The sequence below is a fragment of the Ctenopharyngodon idella genome, chromosome 4 (assembly GCF_019924925.1).
Source record: "Ctenopharyngodon idella isolate HZGC_01 chromosome 4, HZGC01, whole genome shotgun sequence".
In the NCBI taxonomy this organism is placed as follows: Eukaryota; Metazoa; Chordata; class Actinopteri; order Cypriniformes; family Xenocyprididae; genus Ctenopharyngodon; species Ctenopharyngodon idella.
In genome coordinates, this window is record NC_067223.1 from 22,845,635 (window position 1) to 22,862,654 (window position 17,020).

General features: G+C 37.6%; 4 protein-coding genes across 7 annotated transcripts in view; 3 read left to right on the forward strand and 1 right to left on the reverse strand.

Annotated features, from left to right (window-relative positions):
• The window catches only part of LOC127511155 (gastrula zinc finger protein XlCGF8.2DB-like), a 146,271-nt gene that overhangs the window by 116,265 nt on the left and 12,986 nt on the right, over nt 1–17,020 (forward strand). The window lies entirely within an intron of this gene.
• LOC127511188 (gastrula zinc finger protein XlCGF8.2DB-like) overlaps nt 1–17,020 on the forward strand; it is a 163,346-nt gene that overhangs the window by 106,720 nt on the left and 39,606 nt on the right. The gene's annotated exons all lie outside the window — the stretch shown is intronic.
• On the reverse strand, nt 4,501–9,487 carry LOC127511235 (gastrula zinc finger protein XlCGF57.1-like). The gene is made up of 2 exons (XM_051892012.1): nt 9,134–9,487; nt 4,501–5,771 (listed from the first exon to the last, which is right to left on the reverse strand). Exon 2 carries the CDS (start codon nt 5,547–5,549, stop codon nt 4,647–4,649), a length of 903 nt encoding a protein of 300 aa, XP_051747972.1. The 5' UTR covers nt 5,550–5,771; nt 9,134–9,487; the 3' UTR covers nt 4,501–4,646.
• On the forward strand, nt 11,808–15,669 carry LOC127511214 (gastrula zinc finger protein XlCGF8.2DB-like). The gene is made up of 3 exons (XM_051891966.1): nt 11,808–11,871; nt 12,481–12,734; nt 14,406–15,669. The coding sequence occupies exons 2-3, from the start codon at nt 12,542–12,544 to the stop codon at nt 15,221–15,223; spliced, it is 1,011 nt and encodes a 336-aa protein (XP_051747926.1). The 5' UTR covers nt 11,808–11,871; nt 12,481–12,541; the 3' UTR covers nt 15,224–15,669.

The window sequence follows — 17,020 nt, forward strand, 5'->3', positions numbered from 1 at the left end:
TGAATATATTAACTATTAACAACTAACGAAAGAGTGTATGGTTTTCATTAAAAGGTAAAACTATAGGCACATAACTATATTCAAGGTCCAGTAATAAAGACATCATTAAAATAGTCAACTTGACTGCAGTGGTTCAACCTTAATGTTATGAAGCCACAAGAATACTTTTTGTGTGCAGTAACAAAAAAAAAAAAAAAGAAAGAAAGAAAAAAGGAAAAGGTACATCAAAAGTAAAACAACAGGCATTTAAAAAGAGGTTCAACACACAAGAAATATGAATACTGCTTGTATTACAAGGGAATGTTTGTGCGAAATGAGCTGTGGAGGCGCATGAGACGATGCAAGTCCAAACCAGCCAAGACAGATGAGGTTACAGAGGGCAGACAGAGAGTCCTCACCATTGCTGCAGCTCTCCAAAAACTTTTGTAAACATACCTTGTTTTTTGACTTTTTCTTTGCATTAACACGCCACGGCAATCCAGTTCCTCCGTAATCATATGCGATTTCTTCCCCCTTTTTTATGTCCGTAGGATAAATTTATTATCATACACTGAAATATGCTGAAATGTTTGCGGTAATGTGACCGAACCTATTTAAGACCCATTGAATCTGAATTTAAGACAATTTAATACTTCTGAGGCCTTTTATTTGGAAAACTAATGTCCCATGGCCACCCTGTGTAAGGAATTATTGGGTCCAACTAGTCCAATATATATATGTATATACAAGTGGTGTAGTCTACGTGATACACAGGTATACGCCGTATACCCACTAGGAAAGGACAAGGATTTGCACATACCCACTTAAATAAGCGCAAACTTTTTTAATACAGAACACTTTCATTCATAAAGGCTGATGTTGTCCTACACGGAACAGAAAATGAGCCCAATGCTATCGTAACGTTATCTGGTAAGGTAGCATAGTTTTAGATAGCAAGAGGCACTTTCTATTGTGTTATTTTAATGACAGACGGTGAGGGCACATCCATGTAAAGCGCGAGCACGACTCTCAGCGGATTTCCTTCACATGTAGCACAAAACTGGACACAGGCTCTCAAACATACAGTGGTTTCATGGCTCTCGTTTGGATATTACATGTGTGCACTCGGAGTTTTAGTTTGTCCTGTGCACAAGCTGATTTTAGTTAGCCAGTTCTATAGTTATTTTATTATTTAAAATGCCTTGTTATTTCAGTTAAGTGCTTATTGTAAACGGAGGCTTATCATGAGCCTCAGCTTTCCATTATTGTTAATAGTAGTTGCAACTTGCACTCTTGGATAAAACCTGTGCTCCAGGGACCATATTCCTAAAATATCTAAGGCTAAATGTAGCTCTTAACTGTATGCATACATTAGTGAGTGTGGATATCTAACACATAAACACGCACACATATTCACACTAGCTGCCGAAAGAGAAACTGAGGAAAGAATGATTTTTAAGAGCATGAAATGATGAAATCCCAAGTTTCTAGCAATGTATGCACTTTATAAAACCTGGCCTGAACGAACCATTAATCATTAATTTAACCCTTTTTTCGTTTCTTAGGCAGGGTTATTAAATTTATATCAATGCACCAGTTCAGCTAGAATCTGGAGGTATACATGCATCTGTTGTTTGTCTTTAAATGGGGATTCTCTCTGTTGGCACCTTTGGCTTGGAGAAGGGGTTTTCCCAGGTTCGTTGGGAAGCCAATCACGTTCTGGTATGCTGGATGAATGAAGTCTCCCTTGTGGCTGAAGTTTAAACTTTTGAGGTGGGCAAAGACTGTAGAGTCGTTGATTAAACTTTGTGGCAAAACGTAACTTAGAACACAAGACTCTAAACGGAAAAGAACAGAAACTAAGTAAAAGAAAGAAAAGTGAGACGAGAGTAGTTAGATGGCTTAAATTAAGCGGTTTACCCATTTTCATCTGATCTTGATCTTCTTCTGATCTACTCATCATCGTCTAATTCTTTGTTCATGTCCTGAGATTTTAAACTGAGTTGTTTGTCCAACCTCTTTGAGGAATTCTGACCAATTAGGTGTCGTCTTTGGTTCAGAGGTGACTTCCTCCTCCTCTCACCATAAATTACATGTTATCACCTGGTCTCTTAACTTTCCTGCTCTTAGCAGAGTATAGTTTAGACATAATTTCTATAAAAATAATGATACATTATACACAGATTTCATTCATGCCATCCTTTGAGTTATTAACAGAGATTCACACTCATACCAAACAAGGCACACCTTCAATCAACAATTCAATAGTTACAACAATTAGATGAATTGTGAGTGATCTAAGCATGATGGTCACAAATATAAGATGTAGACATGCAACAGAATTATGTGGTTGAACAATGTTTGATTACAAGTCCGTTTAGTCATCATTTTGGGAATGATTTTATGCATTTTTATATGTAAAATCAGTCTCCGTGGTTTTTAAAATATTTGAGTTCTGTATTTAAAAGGTCATTCAAAAGGTCTTATAGAAGAAGGTCTGTCTTATTTCTCTGTCCCGGGAATCAAACAACCTCTAGCATTATCTTGGTGGGGCTTGAGCTGTGCTCTCTTCAAACCAATCTGTCTTTTACAAACTGCCTAAGGTTGACATGTTCTTCCTTAGCTAGGCTCATCTTTTACAAGCTGGCACGACCATAAAGTACGTAGCTGGGGGTTTCGTTAGTTAGCTCAGACTGGATGAAGCCCACTTCATTTATGGTCCTAGATTGTTGATTTGGGGTCTGCAGTGTTTAGTTGGGTTTTTGTGTAGAGTTATGTTTGAACGAATCATCTCTGTCAGATCAGCTCAGTTCCTACAAAGGCAATTGCATCAACTATCCAGTGGGCCATCCTCTGCTTGAAGACAGCCTTTCCCTTCTGCTGGCCTCCGTAACAGACATGGTCACCTAGAATCTCTGCGTCCCATCCAGAGACCAGACATGAAGATTCCAGAGGTCTGGACCCAGGTGCCTCGTCTCTGAGAAAGCAGGTCCTTCATCAGAGGAATGCGCCAGGGAGGGGCTGTCGCGAGGAGCATCAGTTCCGGGTACCAGGTCCGGTTGGGCCAATAGTGCACCACTAAGACCTGCTCCTTGTCCGGCTCCAGAACATCTCCAAATCAGCTGGACTATCTGGGGATGGAGTCGCCACTTTCCGGGAAATGCAGGCTGTCGTGAGAGCTTGTCAACTGCATGCCCGTTGTACATGGCACCCCAGCCGGTGGTGGAGGTATCTGTAAAGACAACAGCATGCCTGGACACCTGTTCTAGGGGCACTCCTGCCCGTAGAAATGAAGGGTCTGACCACGGGCTGAAGGTTTGGTGACAGACCTGAGTGATTGTCATCCAGTGCATGCCGCATTGCCACGCCTATCTTGGGACTCGGCCGTGAAGCCAGTGCTGAAGCGGCCTCATATGAAGCAAACCGAGCAGCGTTACTGTGGCTGCCATATGCCCCAGGAGCATCTGAAATTATTTCAGTGTGGCCACCGTCCTGCCTCTGAACAAATTCAAGCAGTTCAACACTGATAGAGCATGTTCCTCTGAGAGGCGTACTGTCTCTTTGACCGAATCCGGCTCCTGAGAAAAGAGATCCTCTGCGCAGGGGAGAGTTTGCTCTTTTCCCAGTTGACCCAGTCACAACTGGCTGAGGTGACTGAGCACCAAGTCATATATCTACAGACACTGCAGATGCTCATCGGGATAAGGTGGGCAAAGTAATAAAAAAATAATCAGATTAATTGTGGGTGGGTCACACAAATAAGATAAATCATTAATAACAGAAATATTAACTACATTCCCTACAACGTGAATGTGTTTTAAAACGTTTTAACAATAGCTACACAACACCGTTTTCAAAATGCGTTTTGGCCGTTCATTTACACGACAATGACGTTTTGGTGGCCTGAAAACGCAAACGGTCCCCATGTAAACAACAAAAATGTGAAACTGTGAAAATGATGACGTCATGCACATGCGCATTACATATTCAGTCTATAGTGTTTCATCGCCATCTAATGGCCTGCCAGCAGAATACAGCGTTTTTAGTCAATTTCACAGATTCATATAAATGGGCATCGTTTTGACAATGGTGTCGTCTGTACACGGAAAACTCAAAGGAAAAACTTCTCCGTTTTAACCATATCGTTGTTGTGTAAACGTACCCTAAGTCTGCTGCTCAGTTATTTTGAACTTCTTTTAACCCCTAAGCAAGGAAAGAAAAAGTACTCAGCCCGAGTGTATCTATATGTGAACCTCAAGGTTTGCTTTACTTCTGCAAGTCTTTCCACAGTTGACGGCTTATGAAAGGCTTCTCTCTGGTGTGAGTTATTATTTGATTCCTGTAAGTGAAACTCATTCCACACTGATGACATAAAACAATTATCTCATACAAATCTCATAAAAATATCTCATACAATTTATCATAATATTTTCACAGTGACAACACTTCAATTGCTTCTCTCCAGTGTGAATACTTATGTGGCCTTCAAAGTGTCCTTTTTGATCAAAACTCTTTCCACACTGAGGGCATGTGAAAAGCTTCTCTCCATTGTGAATTCTCATGTGCCTGGTAATGCTTCCTTTTTGAGTGAATCCGTTTCCACACTGTTGGCAGGTGAAAGGGCTCTCTCCAGTGTAAACTCTCTTGTGGACTTTAAGGTTCCCATTTTAAACTATAGTCTTTCCATACTGATGGTATGTATAAGGCTTCTCTCCATTGTGAGTTCTCATGTGCCTGTATAGGTTTCTTTTTTGGTTGAAACCCTTCCCACATTGCTTGCAGGTGAAAGGACTCTCTCCACTGTGAATTGCCATGTGTCTATTAAGGCTTCCTTTGCGAGTGAATCCGTTTCCACACTGTTGGCAAGTGAAAGGGCTCTCTCCAGAGTAAACTCTCTTGTGGACTTTAAGGTTCCTGTTTTGAATGATAGTCTCTCCACACTGAGAGTATGTATATGGTTTCTCTCCAGTGTGAGTTCTCATGTGCCTATATAGGTTTCTTTTTTGGTTGAAATTTTTCCCACATTGTTTGCAGGTGAAAGGCTTCTCTCCACTGTGAATTCTTATGTGGTCTTCAAAGTGTCTTATTTGATTGAAACTCTTTCCACACTGAGGGCATGTGTAGGGTTTCTCTCCATTATGGATTCTCATGTGGACTTGAAGTTTTCCATGTTGATCAAAAGTCTTTCCACACTGAGAGCATGTGAAAGACTTCTCTCCGTCGTGAATTTTCATGTGTCTATTAAGGCTTTCTTTGAGAGTGAATCTGTTTCCACACTGTTTGCAAGCGAAAGGCTTCTCTCCACTGTGAATTCTTAAATGGTCTTCAAAGCGTCCTATCTGATTGAAACGCTTTCCACACTGATGGCATGTGTAGCGTTTCTCTCCAGTGTGAATTCTTATGTGCCTGTTAAGGCTTCCTTTTTGAGTGAAACTTATTCCACACTGTTGGCAGATGAAAGGGCTCTCTCCAGTGTGAACTCTCATGTGGTCTTTAAGGTTTCCTTTTCTATTGAAACTCTTTCCACACTGTTGACAGATGAAAGGTCTCTCTCTAGTGTGAATTCTCATGTGGGCTTTAAGGTTTACTTTTCTATTGAAACTCTTTCCACAATGTTGGCAGATGAAGTGACTTCTAGTCCCTGCATTTTGAGCTCTTTTTCGTGAGGAAGTCTTTTCAGGCCTGTGAGCAACTAAAAGATTTTTCTGCAGTTATGAAATCATTATGATTCGTATATTGATCTTTCTCTTCCATTTCATTTACTTCAGTCTCCTCTTTTAGTGCCATCAGGTCTAAAAACAACAAATACAAGTTAACTTCACTTTAATGGCACAAAGCAACAGACATCAAAACATTTATACATGTAAAAACCAACATACAAGTAGATCCTTTATCCACTAAGCTACTATAAGAGGTGTTAATCTGAGATGCCTTCTCAATATTGCTAACTCTTCACTTGCTTTAGGGCATGTCTCAAAAATGTCAAGCTGGCAGTTAAAACTTATTTTAAAAACCCATTTTGACCCCTGGAGATCTAATTAATTATAGACTGACCTTCTAGGGAAGGGGTAGCCAACCCTGTTTTTGGAGGACTACGTTCCTGCATTCTTCAGTTCCAACCCTGCTTCAACACACTTACCTGTTTTACCTTGAACACCTTGATTGGCTGGTTTAGGTGTGTTTGACTGGGTTGGAGCTAAATTCTGCAGGATGGTAGCCCTCGAGGAGCAGGATTGGAGACCCCTTGTTTTTTTGTCAGGGATCAAGCATAATATGTTAGTTATAACTTTGGAATGACCCATCACGATGGTCCAAACATCACTTACAGGTGGACTTACAACTAAGCCAGGATTAGGCCTTAGTTCAATTAGGGTATTTAAGTAGCTTTTATAAATGTACCCTGGAAAAAAAAAAAACATTACTGGTGTGCATCTTGAGACAAAACAATGGATCTGACATATATATCTCAGTGCAAGTTAAAAAAGTTCAAACATGTGTTTTAGTCTAGGACTAGCTTAAGCCTTGTCTGTGAAATCGGGGGCCAATCGAGAAAAAAAAAAGGTAAAATATTGTCTTATGAATTTAACCATGTTCAGTTTTGCAGAGAAACCGTATGTGTGACGAATTTCAGTGAAGATTTAAAGGTGCAGTATGTAAGATTTCCGTCCACTAGAGGTCGCTAGAGGCCTATTCAAAACAAAGGCGTAGCTTGATGACACCAAGCTTGAGCGCGGAATCTTGGGACATGTGGTCTTCACCTCAACGGACAGTGCAAAAGAATAGGGATAGGACTCGGGAAGAAATCATGTTCATGTATGCGATTATTAACGTTATTGTAGTATGAAGCAGTGCAGGACCGAGTGTTGTTGGAGCTGAAGGAGGCCGCTGGAGCGATTGCGCAACACACGCCTCACGAGCAGCGGGACTTTTATTATGCCACAGTCGCCAGCACCGCTTCCTCTTTTCTGGTCATGAGTATGAGGTAACGCAGCTCTGTTTGTCATATTAGATACATTTGAGTGTGTTGAAAATGTTATAACGTTACTCTGCGTTCGCTCGGCGGCTGCTGTGAGACACTGTTGCACACTGCAGTAAGATAGATCGGTATTAGAATATCATAATAAATGCTGGATGGCTTGTGTTGATAAATGGCATGCAATTCATTTTAAAACATTGTATGATGGAGAATATTCTGTATTACTGTTACTAAAAATAAAGCTGCATCTGATTATGCTATGTTTGCTACTTGACAAAATAGTGTTTTTCTCTGAGGCATGGTAAAGCATGGTACTCGCAAAAAAATCAGGAAAATTAGATTTAAACAATAAGACTAAACGTGTTGAGGTATATAACAATAATTAGTTTTCTGTCTATAAATGTAACCAAACAGTTGTTCCCTCGTCTATTAAAACATGTAATATATTAAAGCGTCTTTGGTGTTTCCATGGTTTTTACAAAATAAAACCGGAAACCGAGGGTAACGCGGGTATAACGCAATTGACAGGCGACTCCTCACACGTCCCGCAGCCTTGGTTAAAATTGCAATTTTCTCACGATTTACAAATAGTTGGAAATATTTGGGATATTGTAAGTACTCAAGTGAACAAAATATGTAACACTGGCCTAGTGGTTTTTGGATATTTTACTGCAAAAATCTTACACATTGCACCTTTAAGCCCCATCACAGACACTGTAAAGTGATGTTACAAATTACCTGCTTTTACCATCTCACCAAACAAAAAAGCATGTTGAGCATGTTTAATTGCACAAAAAATGCATTATATTATCAGTGGGGCTGATAATTACACTTTTATATGCATTACATTATTTTGGGGAGCTGAATTTGAACTGTGATTTCAACTGAAAACATTTCACACAATTTTAATTTTAAAAATATCAATAATCCATATTCACATTCAAGATTTAATTTGCAAAATACCACCTATAGCAGTGATATTCAAATGGCAGACCGCAGTCCGGTTCCGGACCTCGGCTTAGTTCCATCCGGACCGTGGGACATAATTGCGCCATTTTGACATTTCTACAGATTAAAGTGAGCAGCACGCCAAAACAAAGGAGCGGTTCGCACCACAACGGCTCAGGGTCACTTCCCATTACCAACTGCCTGGACTGATCAGCCATGATTACATTCAGCTGTTGGTCATTTACTTGTTAGCGTCTGCCTACATAAACCTGGTTCATTCAGTCACTCTTCGCTAGGTCTTGTATGTCTGTAGTTAATGCGTTTCTGAGCCTTTGTATCTTGTTTTCGGTTTCAAAATCAATAAATGTCTTTTCTTTCTCTTTTGTATAATTTATTGATCCTTAATAATTTTGTTTCAAATACAGTTTTTTGAACGTTATTTACATTTACAAACGTACGTTATTCATGATTAAGTAGTATTTTATTTAATGGAATTATTTTTTACTATGAGTTAATAAGGCAAAATAAGTTAGAATGAAGGATAAACTGAAATTCACTGCATTTCAACAAATTCTGCTCACATATTTGAAGGCTGCTATTGGATCATTGAGGGTAAACGTCATATTATGTGATACTTTACGGAAAGCTTACAACCTACTTAGCTAGGTTCTGCCTTAAGAACAAATGGTGCAACTGAATAAAGTACAGAGTTAGTTACAAACTAGCAAATAGTTACTCTAGTATGGACTTTACGTTCCAATTTAAGAAAACTTAAATGAACGGCTGGTGCAACCCTACCCTGGTCCACTTCAGTTCTTTTTAAAGTAGAGTCAGTGTGAAAACACTGCCCGTTTTGGGAAGAGCGCATCTAACAAGGGTTACACTTTCTGACTACCAAGGTTGAGTTCACTTGTGCATTCGCATCCTTTTTCTGGAGATGTAAGATATGATGTTTTTGTTGTATATATCTGAATAATCTCATATAGGATGTGTTTGGTTGAGTTTTTCCAAAGCGCTTCAGTTAACGAGTGTTCATCCATTCTTCAGCTTCAGCTCAACCAGCAATGCATTACAGACATTATTGACTGATTGGATTTTTTTAAACAATAATATTACTTTTAACTCTTTACCCACCAGTGTTTTTTTGTTTGTTGATTTGTTTTTTTCAGCCAGCTCCATCAATTTTCACCATTGGACCTTCTAATAAGAAGCTTTGAGAATGAAACCAACCTGTTTGTTCCTCAGTTTCTTCTTGTTTCATACTGAATGTTTCTTCAATCTTTATGTCTTCACTCTCCTCTTTAATAAACGCCATCTTTGTTTGTTCCTCAGTTTCTTCTTGTTTCACTCTAAATGTTTCTTCAATCTTCATGTCTTCACTCTCCTCTTTAATAAACTCCATCTTTATGTCTTCACTCTCCTCTTTAATAAATGCCGTAATTATAATAGTTTGTCACGAGTATCTCAGTCACTTCACCAGGAGTTTTTCCTCTGTGTTTAAGATGAGAATAATTAACAGAGAGAAAAATAAATCCAAACTAAATCTCTGGGTGCGTCTCAATCAGCTCTAGTTCAGTAGTTCAGAGCACTGGTGAGAGAGTCAGTCAGAGTGAAAGTTAATGGACTTAAATCACCTGAATATTTAAAAAGAACTAGCAATAAAAAATGAACAACAGCATGCTAAGTATTGTTATTTACATTTGTTGTTTATTGATTTGTAGATAGTATTTAATATTGAACTTAAACATTTGTAGTTGCTTTGTAAAAGTTATCATTACAGGTTTGTTTGTTGTTCTCGTTACATTTACAGTGTTTTGAGCAGCTGGTGTAGTCAGCATGCGTTGATGAGGTCGCTTGTAAAACTATAAAAATGCCTGAACGGTTTGTATCTATTTAAACACCGTAAGATGCTTAAAAACAAACCTTTCTTCAGCTGAGTCTCAACAGATGCAAGAGCGCGGCGCTGCCTTATGATGTCACACCACCACACCAAAATAAAAGTCCTGTTCACACTCTGCTGTCTACAATCACAATGAATAGGCCTTTTTCACCAAAATCTGAAATTAAGTCAGCACATGGTAAATTAGTTCCGCTACACGTCTGCACCTATTATATTAGTATGCTAACCTTTTCTGTTTCTGTTTTCCAAGTTGTTGTTATATCTACAAAGAAATAACATTTTACTTGTTTCTAACTTATATGGCTGCTCAGACCACTCGCTTGTTGAGATAATTAGCTCAAATTAAGCGGGTTGGTTTCTCTCCGGCTCCTATGTCAATGTCAAACCACCTAGCGGTACCCTCGAATCACCACATCATGATTAATTATTTAATAAACAACTAATTTATTTCCAGTACAGATGCACATTTTTTCAATAATAAGTTAAACAATTCTAAATGAGTCCAACTGATGAATGTATTAAACTCAATAATCCCGAAGAATAAAGCCACAAACCCAAGTCATGTTTCCCAGGGCACATCATACAATATACATCTACACCATCACGTTAATAATGAAAGATTTTATTAATAATAATAATGTGTATGATGTGTTGAAGGTACAATGTTAGAAGCTGACTCAAAAACTTAATGCTGGGTCATCATCAAAGTTGTAAAACGTTTGAGCTTTAGAGTAAAGCATCGGCAGTTTAAACATTTTCATAATATTTAATTTAAAAAAAGACTTTGACAATACTTTAATTCCCGAACTTGTTCTTTTTCCCTGCAAGCACCAATCCGGAAGCCACAAAATTGTCGTGAATTGTGGTGTCACCAAGTTTGGGCATGGTATTGATACTGTTCCCAATTAATTTCTTATGGCATATTGGTCAGCATTAATGGTTTTGAACATTTCGGGTAAAAGTTAATACTAGGTTTTAAATAATTATTTAATTATTACCATGAAAAACACAGGGGAAGTGTCCTCATTATGCCCAATTCAAATAATATTTCTATCACAGGAAAATCATGATGACTGCTGCTGTAAATTTACAATATGTTGTTCATAATTTATCTGGGTCCAGCAGTCACTGGAGAAGTTCTTTAGCTTATTTGTACACCTCTCAAACAGCATTTCTCATCCACACAGTGCAATTAAATTAGTCATTTAAATATCTCATTTGATGACAAAATATCACATAATATTTATGTGAGAGATAAATCTATATTTAATACCCACCTTATTCTTACAACTATTAATTTATCAATAAGAAAATATTTAAAACTGACGGGCCTAATTGAGTCACTTCCCCTAATCACACAAATTGTAAACAACTAATTATATACATTGACTGAAACAAACTAAATTGTTATAAAAAATGATGATGAAAATCCAAATACTTTTTCAAGTACATGAGAAGTTGCTTATTCGGACAGACACTTTGTGAGCTGGAAGTGCCTCCTTCCCAGCAAACACTGGTCTGAAGGCAACATCGTGTCCCTGGCCAAAAATAGTCGCAGTTGGATGGCATAAATGGGTAAAAATATATAACACAAAACATTTCAATAACAACTCGTTATTTCGGTGTGAAACAGTTCTGGAAATGTATCAATTAAAGTTAAAGCTCTGTAAGACTTGATTTTCCTACTAAGACAAAATCATGTCTTTCTTTCTTCAGTTGAAAAGAAATTAAGGTTTTTGAGGAAAACATTCCAGGATTATTCTCCATATAGTGGACTTCAACAGCTACTAACGTGTTGAAGGTCCTGTAACCTGTAAACCACATTTGTCTCTACCAGAAATGAAATTTCTGTCATCCTGTCGACATTACATTTTTGCCATAAACTAAATTTCACACACTTTAACTATTAATTCTTAATATTTTCATTAGTAGTATTTAATATAACATGTATATGTTTACATTTCTTTGCACGTTCGGGATTTCAGACTCTTATTTTGGTCAGAAGTTGTGACTTCATAAGGCTGCGCCGCGCTCCTGCCTCTGTTGTTGTTAATTTGGCTGAAGAAAGGTTTGTGGTTTTATGCATTTAAAGTGTTTAAACCAATGTAAACTGTTCAGTCAATTGAATCGTTTTGCAAGCTTGTAAAGTAAATTAATTGTTTTTAATGTAAAATTGTAATAATTTATTTATTAACGACCATTGTTGTTTTAGTAAAGCGCATTCACACATGATTAACGGAGAAGGTGCGTCTCATTTCGCTCCCTCAATCGTGAATCAGTTCATTGTAAACACAAATTCTGTAACTGACAGTAGTGATGAGAGAAACTGAGCATTTTGAAACTCCGAATCATTTGAACCGAATGCTTTGCGAAACGATTCAGTGATTCGAAGCGCTCGAATAACCTGTGTGTAATTACAAAATGTACATTCAACTGAAAATGTTTTCATGAAAGTGCAATATTAATTATAATTTCCAGATCCATAAATATAGTTTGTAGTGCTAGTGTTTTTTTTTTTTTAGAGTGTTTATGTCTAATCAGGTCATTTAAGACCATTCACTTTGACTGACTCCCTCACCAGTGCACTGAACTACTGAACTAGAGCTGATTGAGACGCACCCAGATATTGAGTTTGGATTAATTTTTCTTTCTGTTAATTATTCTCTTTCTTAAACAGGACAAACACACAGAAAAACTCCTCGTGAAGCAACTGAGATCCACGTGACACTATTTCAAAAATGGCGTTTATTAAAGAGGAGAGTGAGGACATAAAAGTGGTGTTTATTAAAGAGGAGAATGAAGATATAAATATGGTGTTTATTAAAGAGGAGAGTGAAGATATAAAGATTGCATTTATTAAAGAGGAGAATGAAGACATGGAGATTAAAGAAACATTCAGTTTGAAACATGAAGACACCGAGGAACAAACAGGTTGGTTTCATTCTCAAAGCTGAACTCAGTCATTTGATCCTTAATAGATACATGAAATGAAGGGGAATCATAGTAAATAGCTTATATATATATATATATATATATATATATATATATATAAATAAGAAAACGTCACCGAATGGATTTAAAAAAAAAAATAGTTTTCTTGTCTAAATTATTTTATGTTCTTATTAGGGCTGTCAAGCGATTAAAATTTTTAATCTAATTAATCGCACATCAACTTTGGCTGAGAAATTACCCCCAAAAGATCATCAAAGAGACATTACAAAAAGTAGCTTTAGAAAGAAATATTTCATTTGATTCAACATGAGGGTGAGTAAATGATGACAGAATTTTCATTTTTGGGTAAACTATCCCGTTAATGTTTTTTTTTTATTATTATTATTATTATAATTAAAATGGAAACTGGTAACCGTCTTAATGAGTGAGTCATTCATTCATTCGATTCATTCAAATGGCTGATTCATTCACACTGTGTGTTGCTCAGAGTCGCACAACTGTTCTGCTCTGGCTTTATAGGTAATATTTTCATTGGCAAAATTGAGCTAAAGCAGACAATATTATGTGTTAACTTCTGATTTATTGAACTGTTGTATAAAATCACTATCACATTTGCACTCGTGCTATTCGGGACAAAACTCATTCATTTAGTTGCTCAACTATATCATATGACATACATATTAGACGACAACTCATACAGGGGCATTTTTGACCTGATATCTTGAATTTTAGGATCATTCTAACTGCATTCTATAGGCTCCGTCACGCAGTGAGTTGTTGCCCTGCATCAAATTCGTCTTCAATCAACTGTATGAAATGTTAAATGACCTACATAGGTCAGGGTGGGTGCGTTAAATAATTTTAATGCGTTATTTTTCACTGTAACTAATCTAATTAACGTGTTAAATCGACAGCCATATTAATTACTATCAATATAACGCCTAGGTTCTTAACTTTAGAGAAATGCCTCACAGTACATACATTGGGAGCCAGCATCTTATGTTCCAAGATTTTTGGTCCAGTAATTAATGCTTCTGTTTTTGTAGAATAAAATAGAAGAAAATTACTAGCCCTCCCATTTTATATACCACTAATACAATAAATGTGCAGATTTTTCAGGTTGTAAGGAAACATAAAACTGAGTGTGATTGTCAAAACAATAAAAACTAATGAAAATGCCCCTCAAGGAAAGTGTATAAAAGGACAAAAGCAGAGGACCCAATATTGAACCCTGTGGCACTCCACACTTGTGTTCGATGAGAAGTCTTCATTCACACAAACAAACAAAGTGTTAGCAGTCAGGTAGATAAGACTTAAACCATGCTAATGCCTGTCCACTAATCCCAATATAATTCTAAAGCTATCCAAGAGAATGTCAAAAGAGCTAATAGCAATAGATGTAACTTTAATAAGGAAGGTTTCTATGCTACAATAGGGCTTAAAAGTACCGTTTCTCTGCAAAACTGAACATAGTTTTAGAAGACACTATTTTTAGATGATTTGAGACATAAAATTTAAATCATTTAGTGTAGACCAGCCTTGTTGGGTATAGGTTCTAGCATACGTGTTGTTGGATTTCTTGCTTTTTATGTCTGTTGCTTTATGCTATTGAACTGCTGTTCATTTTGTATTTGTCGTCTTTCGCTTTAGACCTGATGGCACTGAAAGAAGAGAGTCAAGAACTGAATGAAATGGAAGAGAAAGATCATGATTTCATTACGGGAGAAAAATCCACACAGACTAAAAAGAATTCCTCACAAAAAAGAGCTCAGAAAACCATATCTGACAGTTGTTTTACCTGCCAACAGTGTGGACAGAGTTTCACTCAAAAACAAAACCTTAAAGTCCACATGAGAGTTCACACTGGAGATAAACCTATCGCCTGCCAACAGTGTGGACAGAGTTTTACACGTAAAGGAAACCTTTATGTCCACATGAGAAACCACACTGGAGAGAAGCCTTTCACCTGCCAACAGTGTGGACAGAGTTTTGCACGTAAAGGAAACCTTAATGCCCACATGAGAGTTCACACTGGAGAGAAGCCTTGCACCTGCAAATTGTGTGGGAAGAGCTTCTCACGAAAAGAATGTCTTACGACTCACATGAGAATTCACACTGGAGAGAAGCCGTTTGTATGTGGTCAGTGTGGAAAGAGTTTCAGATGTAAAGAAAACCTTAATCAGCACACGAGGATTCACTCGAAAGAAAAACGTTTCATGTGTCATCATTGTGGAAGGAGTTTCAGAAACGGCCATCACCTTAAGAATCATGTAATAACTCACACTGTAGAGAAGCCTTTCACCTGCCATCACTGTGGAAAGAGTTTCAAACATAAAGGAAACCTTAACATTCACATAAGGCTTCACACTGGAGAGAAGCCTTTCACGTGTCCTCAGTGTGAGAAGAGTTTCACGTATCGAAGAGATTTGAAACGTCATTTGCAAACTCATTTTGGAATGCAACTGTAGTGTTCTGTATGTAGTAAAAGATTTACAAAAAAAACAGCAGTTTCAGAAATTACTTGCTTATTCACTTTGGAAAATGACCATTTAGTTTTGATAAATTTATATATAAAAAAAAACACTCTGAAAAGTCACACAGTTGTGAGACCCGTGAATTTACTACTGTACGTTTTTGGTGATGTTCGAATAGTGTAACAAGTTAATATTGCTGGTTGCTGCATTTTTATATTTAGTAATATTCTTCAAAAGAAGATACTAGTATCATGTTACTACCAAAACCAAAAGCATCTTAGCTGGACAAATGCTGCACCTCCAAAGCTAAAGTTTAATGAATGAGGCCCAATAACTTCACTATAAGATGGAAGATTGTGTATAGACATTTTTCATTGATACGTTTGTCTTTCCATGGATGGAATAAAGGTATGCTTCGTATTAAAAGATATAAACCTGTACATCGCTCTTTCTTGTTTTTACAGCAAATCTCATCAACTGCACTTTGTTCATTCTTATAATGACTTGTAACCAGTTCAGTGATTATTTCACTGTTTTGGACTGCCACCTTGAACTTGAGAACGCAACCTGTCTGGTGTCTTGTCCATTTAGCATGATGTGCATCATAGCCTATTTGAAGTTAAGAGGGTTAGTTCACCCAAAATTGAAATTTCTGTCATTAATTACTGTCATTCCACACCCACAAGACCTCCGTTCATCTTCAGAACACAAACTAGGATATTAAGCGATGAAACGAGATATGATACGTTTCAGTAAAGGGGCGGTCACACTGCACTTTTCGTTCCATATAGACTTCCATTCAAACGCATACGAATGCGTCAGACTCGTGCGAAAAAATTTCACATTTCGCTGCGTTTCAAAGTTCAAGTTTGGTGAACTGACCGACGAATTTACATCACGTGAAGACGTGTGACCAGTAGAAGATCGATTCGTCATGGCATGACCTCTTGGCTGAATTAAATTTTTGCAGTAAAGTTGAGTATGTTCTATATTTTTTACATTTTGAATGTATTACTTAAAATTATATGTTGAATTCATGTTTATAAAAAAGACGCTGTAGACCGTGACGTCATATCACGACTGTTACAGCATCCGAAGAAATTTCGCATTTGTTCAAAGTCTAGTGTGACCGCGGCTTAAGTTGTACTGTATCTTTCAACATACGCGCTCCGCGCTGCCCTTTGAACTGAGGTGCCTATTCAGCGATCTGTCACGCCACATCAAAAAGCGTCAAAACGAATTTGAATTTCATGATAAAATGGACAGAATTTGAAAAGATGGCACTTTGTTTCTCATCGAAAGTAACAAAACATAGAGCTTATTGCGATTATTGGTGGTTAATGCTGGTTAAAAGTGGTTAGGCTAAAAAGCATTACCGCGCACGCCCCCTTCTGGATTGCAGTATGGGTCGCCTGTGACTGACTGTATTCGTCGTCCAAATTGCGGGACGAATACATGTACTGTTACACCCCTTTATATCGCAAATTTCAACAGGGCATTTTGCTTTATTATTATTTATGAAGTTTGTAAATAGCCAAACTTCAATGAATAAGGGCAGATCCTTTGAGAGCAGCTGATGAAGCTTGAGTGATTAAGAACATCCTTGCAGTCTTCTCTCACAGGGAGCCTTCAGAGGTGGAACTGAGACGCGTGGAAAGGAAACAAGGATGCACAAATAAGAAATGAGAAACACCCACAGCCTCTGCTCTTGCGGCTGCCATCTCTGTCTGTGCTGTCCTCTATAGCCAGACAGTGATCATTTAAGGCCCCGATATACTTCAAGCGAAATTG